General features: G+C 28.8%; 1 protein-coding gene across 1 annotated transcript in view; it reads right to left on the bottom strand.

Moving 5' to 3' along the window:
• LOC130666295 (neuronal acetylcholine receptor subunit alpha-7-like) overlaps window positions 1-1,207 on the bottom strand; it is a 107,371-nt gene extending 106,164 nt beyond the window's left edge. Inside the window, exon 1 of the mRNA XM_057467132.1 lies at window positions 1,192-1,207. Coding sequence (XP_057323115.1) covers window positions 1,192-1,194 — 3 coding nt within the window. The 5' untranslated portion in view covers window positions 1,195-1,207. The remainder of the gene's footprint in view (window positions 1-1,191) is intronic.
• Window positions 1,208-12,166: the final 10,959 nt, after the last annotated feature.

Below are 12,166 nucleotides of genomic sequence, written 5' to 3'. Positions count from 1 at the left end.
AGTGGATTGTGATTTTTTGATTTGGTGACAATAGAGCACTACCTCTCCGAGGTGTGCAAATAAGGTTAAAACCATAAATATAACTTGTTATTCAAATATTAGATGAAATAAGTAATAATAGCTGATCAAGAATTAGTATAAAACGACTTATATAAAATCAACTTAATATTAAAAATTCTCTTTTAGCTCCACCTATATGCTAATAACTAAGCTAACAGTATTTTAAATAAAAATATTTCAGTCCTAAGATTAAATTATAAATTGAACTAAGATTTTGCGTGTCTGTCCTTTTATTGACAGTATTGTTAGTTTTTATAAAACACATTTGTTTTTTAGTACTTGAAAAAGTTTGGAAACCAACGAAACGTTGTATAATGATCAGGATAAACATTAATTAATAATAACTAATATATCCTTGTAACTGTGATTTGAATTTATAATTATTATAATAAACATCATGTGTTTTCATAACAAATCGACTTTTTAACTACAACACAAATTTATTTGTTATGAACAAATTGATTTGTTACCATAAGATAATCATGTATGTCATTATAACAAAATCTTTCGTTATCCCGTCTTTTGTTATAAGGTCGAAATTAGTTTTTTCCGTGCAACTTCTCAAAAAATAACTTTATTTTTAAATTTTCAACTGAAATTGTTAATTCTTCTATACTTATTAAATTTATGTCACGAAATTTAAACGCCAATTAAAAATTTGAAATTTAGTTCCAAATTAGTAATAGTCAACAAGTTCAAAAACTATTTGGCAGGCCCATATTAACAAATGTTCATAAAAAAATTTCCTTTACGTATATACATACATATGTGTGTATATTTGCGTGAAATAGGCTATATAATAATGACAATAATAAAAACTGCGTAAATAATAAAAATTCATTAATATTTCCGTTCAGCAAAGCAGATTAAAAAATATGCGTTAAATTTTTTAATCGAGTGAGTCTCCATAAGTATCAATAATAATTGATTATAAATGCCTATTAGTTATAAGAATTAATTTTTCAAGTGAAATGAAAATTTAAATGTAAACATATTTCATTCTAATTTACTTTTCAAAAAACATATTCGCATGAAAAAGCTCGAAAGAAAACCCTCGATTGAAACGAAATTGGAAAACTCGATGAAATTCAAGCCAATAATATGAAAATAAAAAAATTTATCAAAACTCACCATCCTGCAGAATCGACGAATCCAGTAGCAAAATCTGAAAATGAAAAATAATAATTAATAAAACAAATCAATGAACGTCTGTCAAAACTATTAAATTCAAATCGCAGAATAAGCGATCATATGATTCACTTCTAGAAAGTTGGGAAAAACCGTTTTCATAGCAAAAATAAATTTTTTATCAGTTATTACACTTGTTGTTTATTACATGATAAGCTATTTTAAAAATATTATCATGCAAAAACAAAAGCTCATAAAGTATTTTTCACCGAAATAATTTATCTAATTTACATTCAGTGTTATTTTAACGTCAATTCTAAGACCCTGGCTCAAAAACTCACAGCTCTTGCATTATTTAACCCAATGAATCCCAGAAATTTATTAAAATTTATTCGTATAATAAAAAGAAAACCCTATTATCGCTTTTTATTCTTCAGCAGCAAGAACTAAACGTCTAACTGCCCAGCTCGTGTAGATATGCGCAGTCGTTTAACGGCAGGAATACTGATCATTAATTGGCCATGACCGAAAACGCGCGAAAAGTAAAGTTTGACCGCGAAAATCAAAAATAAAATTACCGGCAGCAGCCGAGATCCCAAATAGAGTCACACATATTATCTTGAAAACCAAAATCTCGAATGACCCTATCAATAGAAATAAAAAGTAATAGAATAGCTTCGATCTGAGAGTTTTTAAAATAAATAAGAATACGAGGATGTAGGAAAAATCATTAATAAATTTATTTGGAGATTTTGGGGGCTGAAATCATATATTTACGAATTTGCACATTTTCTTCCACTAATTTGAAGATTAATAACGTTCTGTTAATTTTAAATAAATCTGACACCCCCATCTCTTGCTTATTTTGAATATTTTGAATTATTTATTGATGGTAAGTTAGATTGGACATTTCCGTTCTTGGCGTCAGTAAGTCCATCCCTTAGTTTTGATATCATATGTGTATTACCAAGCGTGATTTCTATTACCGAGTGGCGTGGTAGTACACTATCCATAAATATCAGATCAGTACAAAAAGCGCGATTTTGAAAATCTGTCTCTATAAAACTGCAAAAACTACCGTTTCTGTTCAATTACTTACAGCCCAGTGCTAAATAAATTTCTTTATCCAAGACACTACTTGAGAAAATTTTTATAAAATAAACTGGATTGGTAGAAAGAAAAAAATTACGGATGTTAAATTAATTTTCCATACTAACTTGTTGTCATCACATACAAATCAATTGAAATATTTGAATTTACTGAAATCCCTCAATAATTAAAGTTTGTCAATATTGTATTTATCTTCTCTATATATTACTACTACTGAATACTGAGTAAATGCTACCAGCTGAAATCAAAACAAAAAGCTTCACACCTTGGCGCCCTTAATGAGCGAGTGAGACAACAAAGGCAATAAATATTGTCATGTTAACAAAATTGCTTAGTACGTAAACTGGGTATAGTTAATGCCAAAAATGTAAATATACATTTATGCATGACGATTAACGCCAATGTGGATAATTTTATGTCGTCAGTATATTTTAATAAGTGCACTAGTTTTTTAGTGCCGAAAAAATTGAAAGTGCAGTTTTTCATCTTCAATTAATATATATATATATATATATATATATTAGGGTGATTCGTTTTGAACGGCTATTTTTTTTTTTCACTCCCACTTGAAAATATTGTTATAGACATTGAAAAAAAAATTCCCTGCAAGTTTCAGCCCTTAATTTTAATTTTAGGTACTTTATATTTGATTTTGAAGTTTTCCCATTTAAAATACATAGGAAAGTTAGGATTTTTTTTTAATTCTCTTTAACTCAGCCGCATTTTAAGTTATCAGGTCGCCGTTTGCGGCATTTTTTAGGTAATTTGATACTCTTCAAAAGTCTCCTTAATGGTTTTACTCGGACTCTAATTGTTTTTTCTGTGTTGGTTCTGAAAATAATTATTTTAACAATAATTTGGGTTTTTAATTGATATTAACTAAATAACTAAATTTACAGAAAAAGTGCAGATAACGATTTTTTAGGAAATTTTATTCGCTACAAAAAAGGTCCTTTTAGTTGAGTGGCTCAAGTTCTTCGTTCACGTGATATAGGGATTTTAGTAATTTTGTAAATCAAACATTTGTCAAAAATTTTTCCGAAGTTCATCAATTTGACCTCTTCCGATTTTAATGACTGGATTATAACAGGGCTAAGCTGCTACTCTGGTCGTCCTTACTAAGGGCGCCACTGGAAGTAATAACGGCCTCCCAGAGCCGGATCTTGGATCGTCAGGGTCTGTGCAATTTTGTTTAATTGTAAGAGAAGGATGAGGAAGGATAATTTATAAATAAATTGATATGATTTCAATTTTCCACTTTTATACCTTTTATTTAATTAAACCTTGTAACCTTTTATCTTATAACCTTATACCTTATAAACCTTTATAAACCTTATAAACCTTATAACTACACAGAAAAAAAAAAATCTTGACTCAAGAAAATTTTTCTTCGACCAAGAACTTTTTCAGCGAGTGGAATGAAAACCGAAAATTTCTTGAAAGAAGTGAAATAATTTCTTGAATTTTAAATCTTCAATTAAGAAAAAAAATTCTTAAGCCAATACATATTTCATACTTGGTCCAATAATAGAATTACTTGTTTTAAAAACTTGCAGTTTTTAGTTTAATAATAATTTTTCTTAATCTGAGTATGTTACTTACTTAAACCAAGAAATAAAAATATTTAGTTCGAGAAAGTTATACACTTAATTAAAGAACTATGATGTTTTGAAACAATAAACGGTACGAACTCGAACTAAAAATAAAGGGAGTTGATTCAAGAAATTTAAACTCTTGGTTTGAGCATAGTGTACTTTCTCTGACCAATCACACGAAAAATCTCAAACGAAGATTACTAGAGTCTCAAGCCAAGAAAGTATTCTCTTGGATTCTCACTCATAGGTGCTCCCTCCTTCGCAACCGAAGGAATGAATACTCCCCACTCTCTCTCTTTCTCACACTAGCGCAGCAAATGGATTTTGAGTTCACCTTTTTATTTTAAATAAATTAAAAATTAAATAACCAAATTATATTATTATAATAAATTAATTGATTAATGTAATTATATAATATTGAATAATTTCTCAATTTTTTTTGTAATTAAATTTGTTTTTTTTTTTTTTAACTTTTTTATATTTATGTCGAAATTCATTTATGAATGATTCATACAATCCGTTCAGTATTTTGGTAAAATGTCAAAACTAACATTTTTCTAAATTATTGGCGATAACATTTGTAATATTAATTCTGGGTTTAGAATTTAAAAATGTGACTGACCATAAGCCAGTGTGGTTCAGTATATGTGGGCAAAGTAAACGTAGCCTAGCAAAGGCTGGGATGGCTTAGTTGGTAAAGCTCTCGCGTGACGCCGAATCGATCTGGGTTCGATTCCTCGATTAAGCGATAATTGTTTTTTCTCAATTTGTTTAAATATTTAGCTTATTGCGAAACTTGCCCCCATCCCTTATAAATGCTTTCTGATACAGTATTTATTTGCTTCACAGCATTGTTTGTAATATTTAAACAAAAAAAAAAATTGTTCATTAAAAAAATGAAACAAAAAAAAAATAAATTTTTTTAGCTCGATAGATTTATTTGCTTAAGTAAAGAAATTAATTTCTTGGCTGAAAATTTTTTTTTTGTTTGCGACAAATGAAAAAATTCTTGGCCCAAGAAAGTTTCTTCTTGGTTTAAAAAATTTTTTTTCTTAGTCCAAAAACTTTTTTTTTTAGCTCAAGACATTGCTTCTTGACTCGATAAGGTAACAGTCTTTAGACAAGAAACAAATTTCTCGAGTTAAAAACAAACTTTCTTGGCCCGAGAAAATAATGCTTTAAACCAAGAACAAACTTTCTTGGGCCAAGAAAGTTTGTTCTTGGTTTAAAACATTATTTTTCATGGTTCAAAAACTTTTTCGTTTCAGCTCAAAATATTTTTTCTTGACTTAAAAACGTAACAATTTTCAGCCAAAAAAAAAATTTGTTGAATTGAAAAAAAAATCTTCTCGAACCAAAAAAAAAATTTTTGGGACCAAGAAATTTTTTTCTTGGTTTAAAGAATTTATGTTTTAGACTAAGAAAATTATGTCTTCCGCGAAGGAAATGATTTCTTGATCCAAATAATTTTTTTACTTCAATAAAGTAAGAAATTTTGCTTGGTTTAAGAAAAAAATTTCGAAGACATTTTATTTCTTGTTTCAAGATTTCCTTTTTTTCTGTGTATATACCTTATATAAACCTTATTACTTTTTATAAACCTTATAAACCTTTTTTAAACCTTATAACGTTAACCTTTTTATTATGACCTTTTTATTTTAACCTTTTATTATAAACCTTTTATTATTTTAATGACCCGCAATATTTCAATTAAAACCAAATTTATTTTATAACCCGCAATAATTAAAACATAGCCGTTACCTTTGGCATATCACACACACTTTTAGACCTTATTAGCCAACTACCTTTGGCAACTAAATTTAAAATCGCTTAACCTTCGCGAGACCTTATTTTCTAATTTCTAAAATCTTGATCATCCTGATCTATTTTACACACACACTCACTCTCAGTCCCCTGGACTATTTTACACTCACACTGATTTTATTACTAAATGGCGTCCTGCCATCGACTAATTTCCTCCACAACTTTTTAATAAATAAATTAATTAATTAAATATTTTGGTTAAAGAGATTAATTCAATTAATTAATTATTTATTGTTTATTATCTTATTAATTCCTTTACGTGTTTTAATCTTCCCGTTCCAATAACTTTTCCCAAACTTTATCAACGTTTCTTTCTTTCTAGTACTCGATTATTTTTATAACGATATAATTCTTAAATTTCTCTTTTCTATTTATTTCCTTTATTTTCTTCACTTAATTTATTTAATTAATTATTTTGTTTAAATTAATTTCCCTTAATTAATAATTTGACTTGTCACTACCGGTGACCTTGACTACGGACTTGATCATTGACTAGACTCGATAATTTCCGGTGCGTGGGTTACACGATCTACCTGGAAATTTCTAGAACAATTCTGGCGAACTGCCTGGAATTATTTTACTACGCAATGGCTCCGGCAACCTGCCTGGAGTCAATTAATTTAATTAATTTATCTATTTTAATTCTAGCCAATTTATTAATGTTAATTTTTCGAATTAATTACGACGCGACGATACCTGATATACGACTAAATACTTAATAAATTTTTCCGGCTTCCGGCCTGGAATAAATTTATAGAAATACCTTTACAACAATTAATTTTTCGCTGATTTTGTCCTCGTCGTTTTATTCGTCTAGTATCTGGTCCTGGGTCTTGTGTATTTCCTTTGTCCGACTCTTCAGTGTTTTATGTCTCGTTCTGTCTTGTCTTTGTCCTCTCGCTCTTTTTCTCTCACACCAACCCGCGTTCTCTCCTTCACCTGCTTTTCAAATACAATCAGTAATTTTCCAAGGGGATACCGGCTACCGGCCTAGTATTTTATATAAAATTTGGAAATGATTATCGCTTGGTTCCACAATTGTTAACCCAAGTCGCAATTAAATAATTACCTGTTGATTTAATTTACGGCGTCGGTTGATGGAGTCTTTACTCTTCAACTTTAACTTTTATGCGTCTTTCCAGTCCGGTCGCTCTCGTGACAAGTGCCGCTCTCCGTTCCGGCTTCCGTTTATAAAATCTTACACCCCGTATGACTTCGGGTGTCTTCGGTTATCGGTCACTCCTACTTAACGCTAATTGGGGACTGACAGACGAGCCTCCAATTTTCACTCCCCGGTCGACTAGTCGCAACCTACGCGGATAACCCTGGGTGGTATTGCAACTATATCGACGGTGTGAACAATAGATTTTATTTTGAATTTATTTGAACGCGGTAAATTCAATTTACCCCGTTACAGGATTAAATTAATGAAAGGAAAATTATTTACTGATTTAAAATTGAAATAAAATAGCATTTGGTGGAATTTGCTGGTACTGGTGACTTTCTTTTCCTCCATACATATGTTTTCTCCCAAGAAATTTTTCTCTTGGTTTAAGCAATTTTATTTAGATATTAACTCGTGTTTTGAAATTTTAACTTTTTCATGAATATTTTTGCTTTAAACGCAAAATTTTCATAAATTACACTTATACACGCTTGACGGAGGAAAAATTTATAATTCACACCGCCTAAATTTAATACGATACTTAGTGTAATTTTCACACCACAATTTTTACACAGACATTTACACTACACCGAATCCAATAATATTTTACAGTGTAGAGAAACTAAAATTTGGAAGACGCATTTAGGTTTTCATAACGCACAAATGAAGAACCTTATTAGCTAAAGAAAAAAATTTGTCAGCTATTAATATTGATCCTAAATGTTTTTTAAAATTATCCGATATTTTTGCAAATTATAACTACACTGGTCACAGAAATTAAGGGATAGAAAAAAAATCCGAAATTTTTAGGTGATTTTCAACATGCTGTAACTCGGTGAAAAATGGTCGTATAAAAAAACTAAAAAAAGCAAATTGTAGCCTCAAGTTAAGTTTCATAAGAAAACAAACGAAAAAAAAATTTTCAAAATTTTTGCTGGTCTTTCAATACCTCTATGGGCGACAATAAATTTTTTTGAATAATCCGACTGTCTGACTTTTCTCGGAAATTTTATGCCCTTTAATTTGGTGGCCTGAAAAAGTCTCTACGACGATTTGGCGCTGAGTTATCATTGATCAAAGCAAAAAAGTCCATTTTGGCTTTGATAATCAATAACTCTGAATGTATTGGTCGTACAGAAAATGGAAGCAGGGTTTTGAAAACTGGAAAACATTCTCTATAAGGCAAAATTAGTGGCATTTGATAAAAAAATTTTTTTCAAAGCGACATTGTTTGGTAAAAAACAGGTCAAAATTCACAAATTTAAGGATATTCGGAAATCTTGCTATAACTTTGGAGATAACAGATGAACAAAGGATATCTTCGACTTTTTTTCAACCTCAAAGTGTCCTGAAAAAACCCTGAAAATTTCAAATCGCTGCGATTTTTCTTTCTTAGTGCCCCGAAGCTTTAAATTTATCGATTTTGACAAAAATCACCATAATTGGTAGTTTTTCGGTTTTTGTTCATTTTTTCGATTTGAAAATGTTTTTTTTACCGATAATCTTCATTTCTTCGATAAAAAAGATCGACTATCGAAAAAAATTAAAAAAAAAAAATTTTGAAAAAAAATTTTTTTTTTTTTTCAAAACTTTTTTTTTCAAAAAATTTTTTTTTTCAAATTTTTTTTTGTTGTTGTATCTGCAATGATTTATCATTGTCAAAAAAAATTCCTCAAATTTTTTTTACCGCCGGCAATAAAGTTACCCAAAGCGTATGTTTGTTAAGTTGACATTTAAAGCAGATGCAGTTACAGCGGTAAAAAAATTTTAGGAATTTTTTTTGACAATGATAAATCATTGCAGATACAACAACAAAAAAAAATTTGAAAAAAAAAATTTTTTGAAAAAAAAAGTTTTGAAAAAAAAAAAAAATTTTTTTTCAAAATTTTTTTTTTTTAATTTTTTTCGATAGTCGATCTTTTTTATCGAAGAAATGAAGATTATCGGTAAAAAAAACATTTTCAAATCGAAAAAAAGGCCATTCGGCAGCCGAAATGGAAGTAGATTTCTCATTGTTGAATTTTTTTCACTGTTCAAATGAAAGCTAATAATAAAATAAAATTTTTTTTTACATTTTCTTAAAAATTCTCGAGATGATAAAACAAAAAAAATCAAAAAATTATAAGTATAGTGCCAAAAATTGATGCTAACTAAATGAGCTTCAGAAGAATTTTTGATGATAATGCACTATATGTTTTGATTTGACGTTATTTAAAGATCCGTATGCATATATTCAAACTATCGGACCAATGGTATTCCGGACCCTATTCGAAAAATGATAGATTATGGTTTTAATGCTCGAGAATTCTACCATAAGGACAAAGGCGATAATTTGCTTTCAATAAAATCTACTAATAAAATATTCTAAAATTAAAAATTGATTGTAATACATCAGAGTGTCATAATTGAAATTAGTACTAATATTTGAAATAAAAAGCCTACAAGAATATCAAAAGACGAGTAGATATAGAGAATATTATCATCATAACTAATGTTAATACTGTTATTGATATATCATATCATTTATACACTGTCGATAAAACAAAATTGTATATGCCCGCTGAATTGAGATGTTTGAATTTTATAGGTGTCACACTGCAATAATATAAATTTAAGTAGCTCCATGAATTTACTAAGAAGTAGGAGAACTAATGCAATAGCAAAATTTCATTAAATGAATGGTAAAATAAGTAATTCAATTGGTCTAGGCACATATATGGGCATGAAAATTAAAGCTTATTTGAAGAGCTTTCAGATGAATTTGATATAAAGTCGATAAGTTATCACATTCAAAAGATATCGAAGAAAGAATAAGTAAAAACATGAATTTTGGACAATTTGAAAATTTTGAAATGCTATAACTTCTAAACTAATCAACCGATTGAGCTCATTTTCAAACTCGAACAAGGTAGTCACCCACAAAATACGTGTACAAAGTTTTAAGGTGATCGGTGTGAAATTGTGGCTATAATCAAAGTGAAAATCCGCATAAAATTAGTTTTTATAATATTTTGTAAATTTTCAAAATCATTTATCTATTAGAAAAAGTGAACAAATCAATAAGGTGCATAGTGAAAATTGAAGAAAATCGATCGAGCTTTCAGATAAGACAAACGAAAATGAGCTATCTCTTTCCGTTTAGAAGTTACATCCAGTTAAAGCGGCAAACAAATATTTTTTTGGAAATTTTACAAAATTTCAATTAACCATAACTTCTAAACTTATTGGCCGAATTGGCTCATCTTCGAACTCATCCAAGGTAATCGTCTATAGAATAAGTATATTGAGTTTCATTAAGATCGGTGTAGAATTGTGGACGCTATCGTTGGAGAACGGCGCGTTATATTATATATATATATATATATATATATATATATATATATATATATAAATACATATATAAACTTTTGAACCAAATGTATTTTCTGACTCAGCTCGTCGAGCTGAGTTAAGATATAGCAAAATTTTTCGAAAATTCCATTATGAGGACAAATACAATAGTTAGATTTCTATGAAATCTACTAAAAATGAACAAAAACCGAAAAACTACCAATTATGGTGATTTTTGTCAAAATCGATAAATTTAAAGCTTCGGGGCACTAAGAAAGAAAAATCGCAGCGATTTGAAATTTTCAGGGTTTTTTCAGGACACTTTGAGGTTGAAAAAAAGTCGAAGATATCCTTTGTTCATCTGTTATCTCCAAAGTTATAGCAAGATTTCCGAATATCCTTAAATTTGTGAATTTTGACCTGTTTTTTACCAAACAATGTCGCTTTGAAAAAAATTTTTTTATCAAATGCCACTAATTTTGCCTTATAGAGAATGTTTTCCAGTTTTCAAAACCCTGCTTCCATTTTCTGTACGACCAATACATTCAGAGTTATTGATTATCAAAGCCAAAATGGACTTTTTTGCTTTGATCAATGATAACTCAGCGCCAAATCGTCGTAGAGACTTTTTCAGGCCACCAAATTAAAGGGCATAAAATTTCCGAGAAAAGTCAGACAGTCGGATTATTCAAAAAAATTTATTGTCGCCCATAGAGGTATTGAAAGACCAGCAAAAATTTTGAAAATTTTTTTTTCGTTTGTTTTCTTATGATTACTCCGGAACCGTACATGATAAAAAATTTTGAGGTCTAGATCTGAAAACTAGAAACTTGAGGCTACAATTTGCTTTTTTTAGTTTTTTTATACGACCATTTTTCACCGAGTTACAGCATGTTGAAAATCACCTAAAAATTTCGGATTTTTTTTCTACCCCTTAATTTCTGTGACCAGTGTACATCGAAAAAAGTTAACTCGAATCAAGAAAAATGTTCTTGATTAAAGAACACTTTTTTTTAACGATTCGGAACATCAAAATTTTCTTGCACCACGTAAATAATTATCTTACAATTTTTATCTTGAATCAAAATTTTTTTTCTCAATTCAACATATTTTTATGCTTGAATCGAAAATTTTTGTACGACAGTGCAGTTTAAGTATTCCAATTTATCTTAAATAATTGATATAAACATTTATTTCTATTTTCAAAATACTTTTAACAACTGAGGTTCCTTAAAAAAATTAAGAAAAAAAATTTCTTGGAAAAAAAAATTCTTTGAAAAATAATTTTTTTAGAAAAAAATTATTTTGCAGCAAAAAATATGTTTGAGAAAAAGTTTTCTATAAAAATTTTTTGGCGATTTAAAAACATTTATTTACTCAATCATTAAATTTTGAAGAAAAATCAAAAATCCATTTCCTGCCTACATTTAACTCTTACAGTAACTTCAAAATTTTAGTTTCATTAACTAGATTTATATTTATAACAACTATTTTATATTAACTTTAAATCAGCAGTTATAATAAAAACAATTTTTATTTACATAAATCAAGTTATCGTTAATTTTAAAATTCATATACTATCAACTAAATTTTTTTAGTTAAAACAAAAATTTTCGGAAACAGAAAAATTTTAGTTGCTTTAATGAATTTTTTTTTAGTTTGTGCAACTACTGAATAGGTATCCATACTAAAGCATTAGTACCAATGACTAATTTTTGATCGTTGAAGTCCTTTTAGTTAAAATGACTATCGACTTTTCTCTCAGTGTACAAATCCCATGAGGATTTGTTCGAATATTGTATGAAAAATGGTGCTGACATTAATATCAGTTTTGAAAACTGCGGAAGCCCTCTTCATCTGGCTGTTTACAAATCAAACATCAACGGTAATCTGAACATTCTGCATAAACTAATCCAAGCGGGAGCTAACTTAAATGCATGTGAATATATATGTT

Source organism: Microplitis mediator, chromosome 4, assembly GCF_029852145.1.
Source record: "Microplitis mediator isolate UGA2020A chromosome 4, iyMicMedi2.1, whole genome shotgun sequence".
Taxonomy (NCBI): Eukaryota; Metazoa; Arthropoda; class Insecta; order Hymenoptera; family Braconidae; genus Microplitis; species Microplitis mediator.
Note: the sequence above shows the minus strand (reverse complement) of the source record. Positions and strands in the feature narration are given on the sequence as shown.